Below are 17451 nucleotides of genomic sequence, written 5' to 3'. Positions count from 1 at the left end.
CTGTGGGAACATTGGGCTGTGGGAACATAGGGCTGTGGGAACATGGGGCTGTGGGAACATTGAGTTGTGGGAACATAGGGCTGAGGGAACATAGGGCTGTGGGAACATGGGGCTGTGGGAACATTGAGTTGTGGGAACATAGGGCTGAGGGAACATAGGGCTGTGGGAACATAGGGCTGTGGGAACATTGAGTTGTGGGAACATAGGGCTGTGGGAACATAGGGCTGTGGGAACATAGGGCTGAGGGAACATAGGGCTGAGAGAACATAGGGCTGAGGGAATATAGGGCTGTGGGAACATTGAGTTGTGGGAACATAGGGCTGAGGGAACATAGGGCTGTGGGAACATTCAGTGGGAGCCATTCAGACAACAGAGGTAAATACGGCGAGGAAGCATCGCATCGACTCTGAAACTCAACAGCAACTGTAATCAAAACTCTGGGTCTCACTCTAATCCGCCAGGAACAATAGGCAAACACACAGTAGATAAAGGAGACGCAGAGTAAACAGGCTCACACAGCTAAGTCCCGCTAAAACACAAGGAGTGCTAATAGAGACTCTCGATGCGCGAGACGTAATTACAGTGAAAGCTGGTCCGGTTGTCGGCTGTGTGTCTCTGATTATATTACGGGACGGCTTGTTTGCTGATTGTGGAGAGATGTTTAAAAGTGTTGTTTTATGCCTTGCCTCCACTAGCCAGGGTTTAGCCGTGCTGTGGCCTGTCTGGTGCACAGTGAGCGTTTCCATTGTGTTTAGAACACTGGCCAAACCTGGCTGGACCCCGGCTGAGGCGGACACCTTTCACAACCTGGCCAGACCTGGCTGGGACTGTTGTATCATCAGGGTTTAGCTTGTGTACCACGGTTGCTGCTGTGAGAGTTTTGCAACCAGAGAGTTTACAAGAAACACAATGGAGACACAAACCCGACCATACCATACCATACCATGCTAGACCATGGCTACCCCCCAGCCAGGCTGAACATAGGTAATGGAGACAACAGTGTGCGTGTGTGTGTGTGTGTGTGTGCTGTGTGTGTGTGTGTGTGTGTGTGTGTGTGTGTGTGTGTGTGTGTGTGTGTGTGTGTGTGTGTGTGTGCATGAGTGAGTGTGTGTGTGTGTGTGTGCATGCGTGTGCGTGTGAGTGGCACTTGGTCCTTGCTCTGACCTGTCTGTGGCAGCTGTGTGGCGCGCCTGGCTGCCGGTGTAATAGCGGTTGTTGGCGCGCAGGGCAGAGTTCTTCAGGGAGCCGTGGGAGCTGGTGGTGGACGAGCGGCTGCAGCAGTAAGAGTGACGCAGACACTTGCTGTACTCCTTATGGACCTGTGAAGACACACACACACACACACACACACACACACACACACACGCACGCACACACACACACGCACACACAGACACACACACACACACACACACACACACACACACACACACACGCACGCACGCACGCACACACACACACACACACACACACATGCACACACATCAGCAATAGAGCATGCTTTACAGCCGCACACTTAGCCTCACAGAGTGTGGGAGAGAGGTCGTTATACAGCTGGAGTACAGCAGGATTTACTCACTGCGCTGCTCCCAACCTGCCAGAGGTTACCACTTGGAATCTATCCGTCCGTTCACACCAATCCATTCATCCATCCATCCATCCATCCATCAACCCACCCACTCATCCACCCATTCATTCATCCATCACCCCTCCCTCCCTCCCTCCTTCCATCCAACCATCCACCTACCCACCAGATCATCATCCCTCCCTCCATCCCTCCACTCATCCACCCATCCATCCATCCATCCATCCATCCATCCACCAGATCATCCATCCATTCGTCCATCCACCAGATCATCCATCCATCCATCCATCCATCCATCCACTCATCCACCCATTCATCCATCCATCCATCCATCCACCAGATCATCCATCTATCCATCCATCCATCCATCCATCCATCCATCCATCCATCCATCCATCCATCCATCCATCCCATCCATCCATAACCTTTAAACATCCATCAATCCCTCGATCCATTCCTCCATCCATCCATCCATCCATCCATCCATCCATCCATCCATCCATCCACCCATCCATCCATCCATCCATCCATCCATCCATCCATACCATCCATCCATCCATCCATCCATAACCTTTAAACATCCATCAATCCCTCGATCCATTCCTCCATCCATCCATCCATCCATCCATCCATCCATCCATCCATCCATCCACCCATCCATAAACCTTTAAACATCCATCCATCCCTCGATCCATCTCTCCATCCACCCCTCCACCCCTCCACCCACCCCTCCCCTGTCAGCATCATTAATCTAGAGACACAAGGCAGCACTGAACTGGGCCGGCAGGCTGCGGTACCTTCTTCTGCAGGGCGCAGTGGAAGATGAAGATGAAGATGCCCTGGAAGGCGTTGAAGGTGGTAGAAGAGGTAGGCCATGATGACCGTGTTCTCGTTGATGAAGAGGAGGCCGAAGGCCCAGGTCAGGCCGAGCAGGAAGAGCAAGGCGATGGCGCCCAGAGCCCAGGATCTGAGGGGGGGGGGGGGGCAGAGTAATGTTACCATGGCAACAGACAGACATCAATCACTACGTTGGATCTATCTTATCATATTGTATCTTTTAAACCTTCGTGTATTTAGGAATTCAATTATAATTCACTGCCAGTCAGTTTTACTTTGTGGTTTATCTTTTTGTCCCAAAAATCCAGTCAAGTCAAGTGTTCCTTTATTAATCCCCTTTTGATATTTTTTTTTATATTTAATTGTATTATTATTATTTTCTTTATGTATTTATTTATTTTCCCTTTCAGTTTCAGTTTCAGTTCAGTTTATTTTTTAAAAAGGACAGTACACATTGATAAACATTTCTGTAAATGTGTCAGTTTTAGCCAGCTGGCTAATTCGCAACTGTAGTCCTTTTGGCAAGATGTTATGAGACCGACAATACACCTACTGTAGAACAGAAACATTAAAAGTACAACACAGTATTTACAACATAATCCAACATAATAATAAAAGCAATAATAAAATACACAATGAAATGATTAAAAGTGATTACATGTTTGATTGGTTAATAACCAGGTATTGAGTTTTTTTTGTAAGGTGTGGTAGGTACAGTAGCACAGTGTCTTATTTCAGTTGGGTGTTCCAGAACTGAGTGGCTCTTTCTTATTTTCTCCGTCTCTTTGTGCTCTGGGCATGAATACATGCGTACGATTGAGCAAGTGCGTATATGTATGTTCAACTCTCACTATACACATACTATAATTGTTTACGGGTGTGGCATGCGATTATGTGCATTATTTGTACATGTGTATACCTATATATGCAGATTTTACCTGTAGAAGTCAATTATTTACTGTACAGATACATATGTAGATACATGAGATGCCCATTTGTAATATATATATATACATATATTATGTATATATATACGAATACCGTGTGTATGTAGGTACTCTTACATCCATCTACTGTATCTGTTCATTATTTGCAAACTTTTTTCTTCCCCGTTGTTTTTTGCTGTTTGGGTCCATACAAACATCTTTTGATCTATGCCCTGGTCTATTTTTCTATGAATAAAAATACAAATAAACTCACTTGATGTTATCCAGGCGGCTGGAGTCGGGTTTGAGAGCGGAGGAGTTACGGATCATCTTGTGCAGAGTGATCATTAGGAACACCAGGTTCAGCTGGGGACAAGGAGACGTAAGTGAGACGCTGTGAGTCACACTGTGGGTACCTCAGGGGGGAACGGAGCAATAATATATATTTTTATGTTGCACTAGTAATAACTTTACAGGGTGAAATAGTTTCGGTCTGACTGTGTGGTACGATGCCGGTGAGAGGAATAACACTGACTGGGAGTACGACTAATACCATAATAACAAAGGAGTAAGACTAATACCATAATAACAAAGGAGTAAGACTAATACCATAATAACAAAGGAGTACGACTAATATCATAATAACAAAGGAGTAAGACTAATACCATAATAACAAAGGAGTAAGACTAATACCATAATAACCAAGGAGTAAGAATAATACCATAATAACAAAGGAGTAAGACTAATACCATAATAACAAAGGAGTAAGACTAATACCATAATAACAAAGGAATAAGACTAATACCATAATAACAAAGGACTAAGACTAATACCATAATAAAAAGGACTAAGACTAATACCATAATAAAAAGGAATAAGACTAATACCATAATAACAAAGGAATAAGACTAATACCATAATAACAAAGGAGTAAGACTAATACCATAATAACAAAGGAATAAGACTAATACCATAATAACCCAGGAGTAAGACTAATATCACAATAACAAAGGAGTAAGACTAATACCATAATAACAAAGGAATAAGACTAATACCATAATAACAAAGGAGTAAGACGAATACCATACTAACCAAGGAGTAAGACTAATACCATAATAACAAAGGAGTAAGACTAATATCACAATAACAAAGGAGTAAGACTAATACCATAATAACAAAGGAGACAGGCCCAATGAAGCTCCAGATGAAATAGTTATCCACTCTCAGCCAGCATCTGGAGTGGGACAGAGGAGAAGACAGAGGAGAAGACAGAGTTACACACACAGGGCGCGCACACTGCGCACACCAACACACACTCTCTTGTGTCCACACGCACACAGGATATTCCCCCGTCTCGGTGGATTATTTTATGGAAGCTAATCATCAGGCTTTGGATGAAGCCGGTCTGCGGGGGAGGTGCGAGAGAGCTCCCGCTTCAGCGTTCGCGCTCCGTATCCCGCCTCCCGCTGGGGGGAATAGCTTAATCCCGCGTGTCAATCTGCAGGTGCGAGGAAAAAGGCCCTATAGCGTCACACGTTACGCTTTCTTGGTCCCGTAGCTCCTGTAGTCGATGGCGGCCGAGATGCCGACCACCAGCGCCGGGAAGCAGTAGCCGCACAGGTAGTAGTATTTCTTGCGGGAGTACTCGCTCTCGAACACCTCCACCAGCATGAGGTACAGCTGCACCCCCTCCAGACACATCCAGGAGAACGCGGCCAGGAAGAAGAAGTGGAGGAGGCCCGCGAAGATGGGACACGCAATCTGAGGAGGAGGAGGAGGAGGAGGAGGAGGAGGAGGAGGAGGAGGAGGAGGAGGAGGAAGAGGGGGGAGAGAGGGGAGGGAGTAGGAAGAGGGGAGAGAGACGGGAGGGAGGAGGAGGAGGAGGAGGAGGAGGAGGAGGAAGAGGAGGAGGAGGAGGAGGAGGAGGAGGAGGAGGGGAGAGAGAGAGGGGGGGAGGAGGAGGAGGAAGAGGGGAGAGAGAGGGGAGGGAGGAAGAGGAGGAGGGGAGAGATAGGGGAGGGAGGAAGAGGTGAGAGAGAGGAAGGAGGAAGAGGAAGAGGGGAGAGAGAGGGGAGGGAGGAGGAGGAAGAGGGGAGAGAGAGGGGAGGGAGGAGGAGGAGGAAGAGGGGAGAGAGAGTGGGGAAAGATGGGAGAAAGAGAGGGGAGGGAGGAGGAGGGAGAGGGGAGAGAGAGGAAGGAGGAAGAGGAAGAGGGGAGAGAGACGGGGGAGGAGAAGGAAGATGGGAGAAAGAGGGGAGGGAGGAGGAGGAGGAGGAGGAGGAGGAGGAGGAAGAGGGGAGAGAGAGTGGGGACAGATGGGAGAAAGAGAGGGGAGGGAAGAGGAGGGAGAGGGGAGAGAGAGGAAGGAGGAAGAGGAAAAGGGGAGAGAGAGGGGGGAGGAGGAAGAAGAAGAGGGGAGAGAGAGGGGAGGGAGGAGGAGGAAGAGGGGAGAGAGAGGAGGGAGGGAGAGGGGAGAGAGAGGGGAGGGAGGAGGAGTAGGAAGAGGGGAGAGAGAGGAGGGAGGAGGAGTAGGAAGAGGGGAGAGAGAGGAGGGAGGAGGAGTAGGAAGAGGGGAGAGAGAGGAGGGAGAGGAAGATGAGGAGGAAGAGGGGATAATAGAGTAGGGGAGAAAGGAATGAACAGTAGAAGAAAGATAGTTGAAAAACAGTGGAGGACAGAGTAGCATCATCACCACACACACACACACACACACACACACACACACACACACACACACACACACACACACACACACACACACACACACACACACACCGCACCCGGCTGGAGCGCCACTCACGTGGTACTGGGTCTTGTCGATGCCGATGAGGAAGAGGAGCTCGGCGATGAAGAGGTTGATGCAGAGGTTCTTGTGGATGGTGTTGCGGTCTGTCTGGAGGCCGCGCAGGAAGCAGAAGGTGGAGATGCAGATGGCCAGGCACACCAGGGAGATGACGATGCCCACCCAGGTGATCACAAAGAGGATCAGCTCGTGCATCCGCCCGGGGTACTACCAGAGAGAGAGGGGGGGGGGGGGGGTGGGGGGGGAGATATAGGGGGGGGGGGCAGAGAGATTTTGATTTGATTTTATTTTATTAGGGATCCCCATTAGCTGGTGCGATAGCAACCAGCTAGTCTTCATGGGGTCCACACACAAAAAAACATACAAAAACAATCACTATTGCAAAAACAAAATTATTAAAAATCAGTACACACAATGCATAATGAAACTACTGTAACAATTAAGATAGCTACAATTACATTAGTGAGAGAGAGTGGGGGGGGGGCAGAGAGAGAGAGGGGGGATGGAGAGAGAGAGGGGAGACAGAGAGAGGGGGGGGGCGGAGAGAGAGAGGGGGGGCAGTGAGAGAGATAGAGAGAGAGAGAGAGAGAGAGAGAGAGAGAGAGAGAGAGAGAGAGAGAGAGAGAGAGAGAGAGAGAGAGAAGAGAGAGAGAGAGAGAGAGAGAGAGAGAGAGAGAGAGAGAGAGAGAGAGAGAGAGAGAAAGGGAAAGAGAGGGGGAGATAGTGAAAGGAGGGGCAGTGAGAGAGAGAGAGAGAGAGAGAGAGAGAGAGAGAGAGAGAGAGAGAGAGAGAGATGAGAGAGAAGAGAGAGAGAGAGAGAGAGAGAGAGAGAGAGAGAGAGAGAGAGAGAAATGTGGTGTGGTAGGAGATAGTGGACGGGGCAAGGGAATAAGGAAAGGGAAAAGGAGGAGGAGGAGGAGGGGTGGAGGAAGGGCAGACAGAACAGGAAGATGGATCAGCAGGGAGAGGCGGGAGGGAGGTGCGGAGAGGAGGAGTAATATTTGTAAATATATGCAGTGAGTTAAAGTGTCGAGACAAGAGACAAGACATGTAGAGAAAAGACATGACATTCAGGGAACGTCTGCTAGACGGGGACATGAGTGTGTGTGTGTGTGTGTGTGTGAGTGTGTGTGTGTCTGTGTGTTTGTGAGTGTGTGTGTGTGTGTGTGTGTGTGTGTGTGTGTGTGTGTTTGTGAGTGTGTGTGTGTGTGTGTGTGTGCGTTTCCTCCGAGAGGTTCTGAAGGAGAAGACAACATTCCAGACAAAGAGTGAGACAGATGGAGAGAGGGGGGCGTTAAATGTGTGTGTGTGTACGTCTATGTTTGTGTGTGTGTGTGTGTTTGTTGTGTATGAGTACATCTACGTGTGTGTGTGCGTGTGTATATTTTAACTGCGGTGTCTTTGCTAGCTTACGTCAGGTTCGTGACAGGCCATGAGCTGAGCGTACTGTATTGTAACTAAACCCCCCCCCCCCCCCCCCACTGACACACACACAGACACACACTGCCACTTTACAAACTCACTGCCACTTTAGTTTACTGCCATATTTAATTTAATTTACTTAGTTTACATCATATTAGTTTACTGCCATATCCATCATCTCACTGCCACTTTACTGCCATTATTGTATTATTGTATTTTACTGCCATTATTTATTATTCATACTTACTATTGTACTATATGTTACTTTATGTTTATATTAGTTCTTGTTTTTTGGGCGGCTAGGTGGTGTAGTGGGCAAGGCACTCGCCACCAGTGTGGAGACGCTAGGATTCGCGTGTTCGAATCCAGCTCTCCACATTGTTTTCAGTTTAGCTGGTCGTCCGCAGTAATACACATTGGCCGTATTACGGGGAGGAAAACTGAAGGGTGGGGATCGAACGTTGTGAACAAGCGACTCCTACAAGTCGGTTGGTGCGCCTGCGCAGTAGAATCAGGAAGTGTCGGGGGCAGCGTGAGCCTCCCACGCGTTACTCCTCGCCACTGAGAGATCGAGCTGCGCAGGTGAAAAGATGCGACTGCTGTTACCTCAAGTACCGGAGGGGACTTGTGCTATGTATGACTTAGTCCACATTGCAGCCGGCTTGTGGGAGGCAAGAAACAGCGTTCGTGACAGGGGAGGGTTGAATTGGATGATACGAAAATTGGGATGGGAGAAAAAATAGAAAAATGGGAGAAAAAGTGGATCAAAAAAAAAAAAATATTAGTTCTTGTTTTTTATATACACCGTGGGAAGGGGGAAACGCCATTTCCTTTCTCTGTATGTCTTGCACATTACGAGAGGTGACAATAAAGCTGACTTTGACTTTGATTGAACCGTGGTGTCTTTGCTAGCTTACGTCAGGTTTGTGACCGGCCATGAGCTGAGCGTACTGTATATCTGAACCGTGGTGTCTTTGCTAGCTTACGTCAGGTTCGTGACGGGCCATGAGCTGAGAATACTGTATTGAACCGCGGCGTCTTAGCTAGCTTACGTCAGGTTCGTGACGGGCCATGAGCTAAGAATACTGTATTGAACCGCGGTGTCTTTGCTAGCTTACGTCAGGTTTGTGACGCGCCATGAGCTGAGAATACTGTATTGAACCGCGGTGTCTTTGCTAGCTTACGTCAGGTTCGTGACGCGCCATGAGCTAAGAATACTGTATTGAACCGCGGTGTCTGTGCTAGCTTACGTCAGGTTTGTGACCGGCCATGAGCTGAGCGTACTGTATTGAACCGCGGTGTCTTTGCTAGCTTACGTCAGGTTCGTGACGGGCCATGAGCTGAGAATACTGTATTGAACCGCGGCGTCTTAGCTAGCTTACGTCAGGTTCGTGACGGGCCATGAGCTAAGAATACTGTATTGAACCGCGGTGTCTTTGCTAGCTTACGTCAGGTTTGTGACGCGCCATGAGCTGAGAATACTGTATTGAACCGCGGTGTCTTTGCTAGCTTACGTCAGGTTCGTGACGCGCCATGAGCTAAGAATACTGTATTGAACCGCGGTGTCTGTGCTAGCTTACGTCAGGTTTGTGACCGGCCATGAGCTGAGCGTACTGTATTGAACCGCGGTGTCTTTGCTAGCTTACGTCAGGTTCGTGACGGGCCATGAGCTGAGAATACTGTATTGAACCGCGGTGTCTGTGCTAGCTTACGTCAGGTTCGTGACGGGCCATGAGCTAAGAATACTGTATTGAACCGTTGTGTCTTGGCTAGCTTACGTCAGGTTCGTGACGGGCCATGAGCTGAGCGTACTGTATATCTGAACCGCGGTGTCTTGGCTAGCTTACGTCAGGTTCGTGACGCGCCATGAGCGGAGTGTATACTGTATTGAACCGCGGTGTCTTGGCTAGCTTACGTCAGGTTCGTGATGCGCCATGAGCGGAGTGTATACTGTATTGAACCACGGTGTCTTTGCTAGCTTACGTCAGGTTCGTGACGGGCCATGAGCTGAGAATACTGTATTGAACCGCGGTGTCTTTGCTAGCTTACGTCAGGTTTGTGACGCGCCATGAGCTGAGAATACTGTATTGAACCGCGGCGTCTTGGCTAGCTTACGTCAGGTTCGTGACGCGCCATGAGCTAAGAATACTGTATTGAACCGCGGTGTCTGTGCTAGCTTACGTCAGGTTCGTGACGGGCCATGAGCTAAGAATACTGTATTGAACCGTTGTGTCTTGGCTAGCTTACGTCAGGTTCGTGACGGGCCATGAGCTGAGCGTACTGTATATCTGAACCGCGGTGTCTTGGCTAGCTTACGTCAGGTTCATGACGCGCCATGAGCTGAGAATACTGTATTGAACTGCGCTGTCTTTGCTAGCTTACATCAGGTTCGTGACGGGCCATGAGCTGAGAATACTGTATTGAACCGCGGTGTCGTTGCTAGCTTACGTCAGGTTTGTGACGCGCCATGAGCTGAGAATACTGTATTGAACTGCGGTGTCTTGGCTAGCTTACGTCAGGTTCGTGACGGGCCATGAGCTGAGAATACTGTATTGAACCGCGGTGTCGTTGCTAGCTTACGTCAGGTTTGTGACGCGCCATGAGCTGAGAATACTGTATTGAACCGCGGCGTCTTGGCTAGCTTACGTCAGGTTCGTGATGGGCCATGAGCACGGCGAAGTTGGTGAGGTGGCTGCAGGAGCAGGTGGTGTGCGTGCCGTTGGTGTCCAGGAGCCGGCAGCCCTGGGACGACCACTGGCCCGTCATGGAGCGCTCCGAGTAGTTCCAGAAGGAACAGTTTGGACTGAAATGGTTCTCCAGCTGGGGGGAGGAAGGAAGGGAGAGAGGGAGAAGATTCAAGGTTCAAGAGTTTTATTCATCACATACATCCCAGGGCATACAGTGAAATGCGGTTGGCCATGCCCGCTTCGATTGTGCAAATAAAACAATAGTAATAATAATAAAAAGATAACTAGAATAGACATGGTAAAATAGACATGTTGATAAATCGCTTAAAGGCAACTGGATGTACGTTCCTATACAATGTGCGGTTTTTCTTCTATGTCCCTATGCTATACTTGCTGTTACTAACTATACTATACAACAATCACAACAAGTTATTTTCTTAACGTGTCCTTTTCCTTCCTTTAAAGTGTCCTTTTCTTGTGTGTTTAAAGTGACCCGTGGTGCGTTTGTGTGTGTGTGCGAGTGCAGCATGTTGTGTTGTGTTGTGTGTGTGTGTATGTGTGTGTTCATGTGTGCTTGTGTGTGGAGAGATCAGTGTTCATTGTTCTGATGAGAAACAATGATGAGGAAGAGAAGGGATTATGGTATATAATAGATAATGCTGTTGTTTCTCCTTAGGGCTCAGCAATATTTTCATAATAATTGGACTCTTAGCCACCAAGACCTGCACAGACTAGCCTACAACGTATCACATAATAATGCCAGTTTGGGGCAACAGTGGTCGAGCGGCCGTCTACTGTAGGTATCGGAAGGTTGCCAGTTCGATTCCCGCTCCTCCCGGGCACAGTGTCGAATCGGCACCTCGCATGGTCGCCTCTGCCGTCGGTGTGTGAGTGAATGTGAGGAGGACATCTTTTTTTAAAGCCCTTTTGGATAAAAGTGCTATATAAATGCACCATTTACCATTTTTTTTGGGGTACCTTGTGTATACCGTTTACTTCTCTTACTCATAGTATGTATTCAGATTCACATATTTTGTTGCCTATATTTATTGTAGCATATAATTTAACCAATAGGGCATACAAACCCTCATCTGCACCTTTGTTTTCACTGTTTATTTTTTCCTCATATACTTATATTCAGATCTAATTTTATTCTCTATATTTATGTCTTTCTACTATTACCCTGCCCATCATACCTGTAACGCCCCTCCCCCATGCTGCTGTGACGCCTGGATTTCCCCAAGTGGATCAATAAAGGAATATCTTATATTTTAACGCATTCATTTTGCGGATTGATTTGATTGGTTGAGGTCAAAAAGGGTAATAGGATTAACTGCGATAAAGGGTCACTTCACCGAAAGACGGCACCGATTTATGTTGCACATAATCTTACACATATCCTAAGGCTCTGAACTGTTTTGAGCACATTCATTTAGTTTGAGGATGAGGCTGCAAGATTTGTACTTGTTTTGAAAGTGCAACATTGCAGACCAGTGCAGGAGATGGTTATGTTTATTCAGGACCACTGCAATCAGGACCATGGAGAGATGCCTGCAGCCTGCCATCAGATCAGTTCAAATGTGCATTTTTGTGAGAGTGAAAAATGCCCTTCCTGACTGTAGAAAAGCAATCATTTTGAGCTATGCTTCAGGGATTAAGAGGTATGTACTATGCCAGTGGTTCCCAAAGTGGGGGACCCCTCTAGGGGTCGCAAGCAGCCGCAGGGGGCTCGCAAGATGATTTCCAGAATGTATTGATTTCATAGAATGTGTGAAATAGGCCTATAAAAGCTCTTAGCGTGCGCCGTCCCATATATGGGACGTTTTTAGTACGATTTGCCCACCGGCATTTTGGCGACCCCTAGTGGCTCGGGTGTGCATATTTTGTAATACAATATATATATCGAATTGAAGGCTTATTTGTTGCCTGTCGATAGCGACAAAATCCGACAGAATCTGTTCAGCGGTTCTCGAGTTACATGCCTGTATTTGAGGCTTGTGCAAAGTACACGGTATTGCGCAAAATACCACTCCTGACTGCGCAGTAGTTCCGTCAATCTAGATCCGATCTCAAAAATGATTATAAAGGTGGCTTTCCAATGAGTGTGGCTTTCTAATGATACCCCACCTGGGGATGTATGAATCAGGGATCTGGTGAAAAACTAACGAGCAGAAACAGGAAGAAAAAAACAGCCGAATGAATTGAAGTCTATGAGAAAACTGAGTTTTTCTTTGTACACAGTTTACCAAAATCACTCTTAATCACTCATTTCTGAATGGATCTTTATGAAATTTGGATATGTACTACATAAGGCTTATGGCTTTGTAAGCCATAACACCTTCTGGGGAAATACTACCTCTGGACTACTAAATACTACAGAAAAACTTGAGTAACAAGTTTTTCTACAACTCAAGTTCAGGCCTATGTTACTCTATTACGTTAGCACTAAAAGTGAATTTTCTTTCTGGAATCAGAAACTTCAGAATGTCATCTTTCAAAAGAGACCAGGCTCATGCATGTGCTATAAGTATAAAGTATGTTGTTTTGGTTTGCAAAAAAAGTATGCAGTCCTCAAGTTCAAGTAAAAAAATTGCCACTTTTCTGCCCGCTTGTTAAGAGTTATAAAATACATTAAACTGGAAAAAGAAATGCGTTTGAAATGTAAAATAATAGACCTAAAATGCTGATAATAAATCATATTCAGCCTATGGATTTCCTACATAATGCACGTCATAGCTACGGCACGTGTGACACCTGTTTGAGCTGCGGGATGAGGGGCGCTTGTTTCTGATGAATTTTGCCAAAACAAACCAATAGTATCCAGCTGCAGAACGGCAGACCAGCCACACTCTCAGACCCAAATTAAATATATTTTTTTATCCCAATTTCTCACATTACATTCACCCTGAATGTTGACGTTATCCAAGTGAAAAGTTAACTTCATAAATCATTTGATGTATAATTAAATCAAAGGAAATGCGTTTGGGTCTGAGAGTGTGGCTGGTCTGCCGTTCTGTAGCTGGATACTATTGGTTTGTTTTGGCAAAATTCTTCTGCTCTGTGTGACAATAAATAAATGAATGATGTTATGCAAATTACAACCAAAACTAAGGCCTCAGTATGAGTATAAGACGTGAACATGTTTGTTGAATAAAAAAATTAAAAAAATTTGATCGGATCGGGAAATATCGGTATCGGTAGATACTCAAAATCACATGATCGGGATCGGATCGGGAGCAAAAAAACGTGATCGGGACATCCCTGCTATGTACTATGCTACTATGTCTATACTACTATGTACTATTATACTATGTCTATACTACTATACTACTATGTACTATGCTACTATGTCTATGTCTATACTACTATGCTACTATGTACTATACTACTATGTCTATGTCTATGCTACTATGCTACTATGTACTATACTCAGGGCCGCCTCAGGGGGTGTGCGAGCAGTGCGGTCGCACAGGGCCTCGCGGGAAGGGGGGCCTCGCAAAGGCGAGGCCCCCCTTCCCGCGAGGCCCTTTTTCATCACAGACCTAAAATCTAGTTTTGCTTATATGCTTATATATTTCACATTAGACACGTTTGTAGAATGTGTCTGACTTGTTCCTGGGTCTGCAGTCCTGCAGACATACTCACTATTGGAGCTCAGCCTCTGGGGTTCTGCAGCAGACATACTATTGGTTTCAACAAAGGGAGTGGTTTTACTTACATCATGTGTAGTACGCCGGCGTGAGTCAGCTGCGTTTGACTATTTCGCGCGTGCAGCTTTTGACTATTATGCTTAGTTATGCCAGCCAAGACGAAGAAAGAGGTCGGTCATTATCAGTCGGTCGGTCACCAAGGAACGTTGACGAAAGGCCTCTCGCTAGCGGGACAAATGGCCGGAGCCTTGTCATGGTATAGCCATGATGATGTCGGCTAGTAGCTAGCTTAGCTAAAGGCTAACTAGCGTTAGCTAACCTATTCAGAGGAGCGAGGCGAGGCGAGTGGATGTCTTTTCAAAAGAAGGAGAAGAGAACTTGTGAGCAGATAAATCTGTTAGGCAGCAATACTCCGAAAGGTGTCCAGTCTGCCGGAAAGTACTCGAAGAAGAAGAAGAAGAAATTACACCGTGGGCCAAGAAAGTCTCCTTCCAACTTTACCATTGGCGCCGCGTTGATACTGCGTTATGGTGAGTCAACCTATGATTATATTCCCGCCGTGGACCTGACCTATCTCTCTTTCTCTCTCTCTGGAGCCAAACTGGTCGACTAGCTAATATAGTACTACTAGTAGCTAACGGTGTGTGCCTGGTGAGAGCACCTGGCTGTATGTAGCCGCATAGCTTGCAGAACGCAGAAGCAAGCTATGCGGCTACATACAGCCAGGTGCCTGATTGAGCTAACTGTTAGCCAGTTAGCTGTTTAGCGTCAGCTGGGAACGTTCGTTTGATGCTATCAGTTAGCCTTGAGAATAGCAGGCCCTGGCACTCTGACTACGACATCATCTTTGACAGAAGATGTAGTCGGGCCTGCACCATGACAAGGCTCTGGCCATAGCTTATTTGTCCCGACAGCGAGAGGCCTTTCGTCAACGTGGAGACCTGTGTTGCGGCCTTTCGCCCTGCGTTCCTCGTGCAGGTAAGATGTCATGACATTACCCCACTCTTCCTTCCTTCCCCTCCCGAATGTTTTGTTAATAACGATGTTTTTTTCCAGGCAAAACATAATGCTACTTCACAACATTTGGAGATACGACATGTGCTGTGTGTGAATGGTCGTTTGTGTAGCTTGGGTAGCGTTGGGCCGTTGGCCAAAGCTGTGTGTGGCCTGGTGTCACAGTACCTGGCTAGCCTATTTAGCTGATGTCGGCCATTGGCTCCTTGCTGCTTTGGTTTCTCTGGTATAGACCCTCTTCTTGTTGGATTTAAGTGTTGATCTTTGTCCTTTTGGATCTCTCATACATGCTCTAGTCTCTCTCTAACACACACACACATGACAAACACACATGTTCTCTCTCTCTCTCTCTCTCTCTCTTTCTAACACACACAGTCTGCCTATGGCGGCCTTTCTCGATGGCTAGGCTGTGCTCAAGGATCTTCAGTCACAGTGCTCAGGTATTCTGCCACTGTGTACTCTCTGTTTAGGGCCAAATAGCATTTAAATTTCTTTCCAATGTGTGTCTCTCTCTCTCTCTCTCTCTCTCTCTCTCTTGGATTTAAGTGTTGATCTTTGTCCTTTTGAATCTCTCATACATGCTCTAGTCTCTCTCTAACACACACACACATGACAAACACACATGTTCTCTCTCTCTCTCTCTCTCTCTCTCTCTCTCTCTTTCTAACACACACAGTCTGCCTATGACGGCCTTTCTCGATGGCTAGGCTGTGCTCAAGGATCTTCAGTCACAGTGCTCAGGTATTCTGCCACTGTGTACTCTCTGTTTAGGGCCAAATAGCATTTCAATTTCTTTCCAATGTGTCTCTCTCTCTCTCTCTCTGTACACTGTATATTGACTGTAGAACGAGAGCTCTCTCTCGCTCTCTCTTTTGCTATATGTTGACTGTATCATGCCCCGCCTCGGGCAGCGCTATTATTTAAGAATATGTTGACTGTATAAAAAAAAAATATATATATATATATATATTTATTTTTTTATTTTTTTTAACCTCGCGTTAAATCTCGCACAGGGCCTCGCATTTCTCCCAGGCGGCCCTGACTATACTACTATGTACTATGCTACTATGTCTATGTCTATACTACTATGTCTATACTACTATGTCTATACTACTATGTCTATACTACTATGTCTATGTCTATACTACTATGTCTATACTACTATGTCTATACTACTATGTACTATGCCTACTATGTCTATGTCTATACTACTATGTCTATACTACTATGTACTATGCTACTATGTCTATGTCTATACTACTATGTCTATACTACTATGTCTATACTACTATGTTACTATGCTACTATGTCTATGTCTATACTACTATGCTACTATGTCTATAACTACTATGTCTATACTACTATGTCTATACTACTATGTCTATACTACTATGTCTATACTACTATGTACTATGCTACAATTTAGAAAGCTAAATGACCAAAACGTAAGTGTAAATGTAAACCGATGACAATTAAATACCGGAGACCTATTACAATCCTATTACATGTGATCTGTTCTACCCCGTGGTATATAGGATACTACGCTATGGATCACAGTGTCTTCCGTCACCTGCAGGTGCTTCAGGGTGAACACACCACGGGCTCGGTGAGGAACACCCTGCTCGACTCCTTGTTGATGGAGGCGGCGATCACGTGGGAGTTTGACCGCCAGGCCCCGCCCACTTTGGCCTGGCCCCCGCCTCCAGCTCCATCTTCACCGTGGCGTTCTCCGTGGACAGGAAAGAGCCCAGGTTCTTGTACAGAACAAACACCACCTTCACTTGGCCTGCGGTTGGAGGGGGGGGGGGGGGGGAGGGGGGAGAGAGAGAGAGAGAGAGAGAGAGAGAGAGACGAGAGAGAGAGACAGAGCGAGAGGCGAGAGAGAGACTAGAGAACGGGGTAGAGAGATGAGAGAAAAGAGAGATAGATGAGAGAGAAGAGAGATAGATGAGAGAGAGAAGAGAGATAGATGAGTTCAAGTTTCTTTATTAGTTGTCATACATAAATACAGAATACTTTTGCATGAAATGCTTCTTTCTGTTTTGCTCCTGAGAGTGTGCTAGATAAAATAACAAGATGGTGTAAAATAGTAGATATAATATAGTAAAATAGAAAGTCAAGTAGTACGTAAACAAGTGTAAACAACAAAAAAATGTCAATATACATATATACAGTATGTAGAGAAGAGAGATAGATAAGAGAGAGAGCGATGGAGAGACAGAGGGAGATATGTGGAGAGCGAGAGGGAGATATATGAGAGAGAAAGGAAGAGATGATAGAGAGGAGAGAGAAAGATGAGAGAGAGAGAGAGAGGAGAGAAAAAAAAATAGACAAAATTTAAAAAAAGGAGACAGACAGAGAGGAGGGGTGAAATGGGGGAATAATACAGTAATAGAAGAGTATAAGAGAGAGAGGGAGGTAGAGATAGATATATATAGAGAGAGAGGGAGAGAGTGAGAGGAGAGTGACAGGGGAGAGAGAGAGAGAGACAGAGAGAGAGAGTGAGTGAGAGAGAGAGAGAGAGAGA

General features: G+C 46.3%; 1 protein-coding gene across 1 annotated transcript; it reads right to left on the bottom strand.

Annotated features, from left to right (window-relative positions):
- Positions 1-1164: 1164 nt before the first annotated feature.
- Positions 1165-16710, bottom strand: LOC311248360 (adhesion G protein-coupled receptor L1-like; the record flags this gene model as incomplete). The annotated part of the gene is given in 13 exon segments (XM_084339255.1): positions 1165-1175; positions 1178-1319; positions 2383-2445; positions 2447-2552; positions 3623-3714; positions 4516-4582; positions 4889-5109; positions 6149-6358; positions 10220-10393; positions 16495-16518; positions 16521-16586; positions 16588-16614; positions 16616-16710. Coding segments are annotated over 13 exon segments (1298 nt in total), but the record flags the coding sequence as incomplete, so codon positions are not given.
- Positions 16711-17451: the final 741 nt, after the last annotated feature.

This window comes from Notolepis coatsorum (assembly GCF_963971535.1).
Source record: "Notolepis coatsorum genome assembly, contig: SCAFFOLD_3378, whole genome shotgun sequence".
Lineage (NCBI taxonomy): Eukaryota > Metazoa > Chordata > Actinopteri > Aulopiformes > Paralepididae > Notolepis > Notolepis coatsorum.
This window is presented reverse-complemented; position numbering and strand designations above follow the sequence as displayed.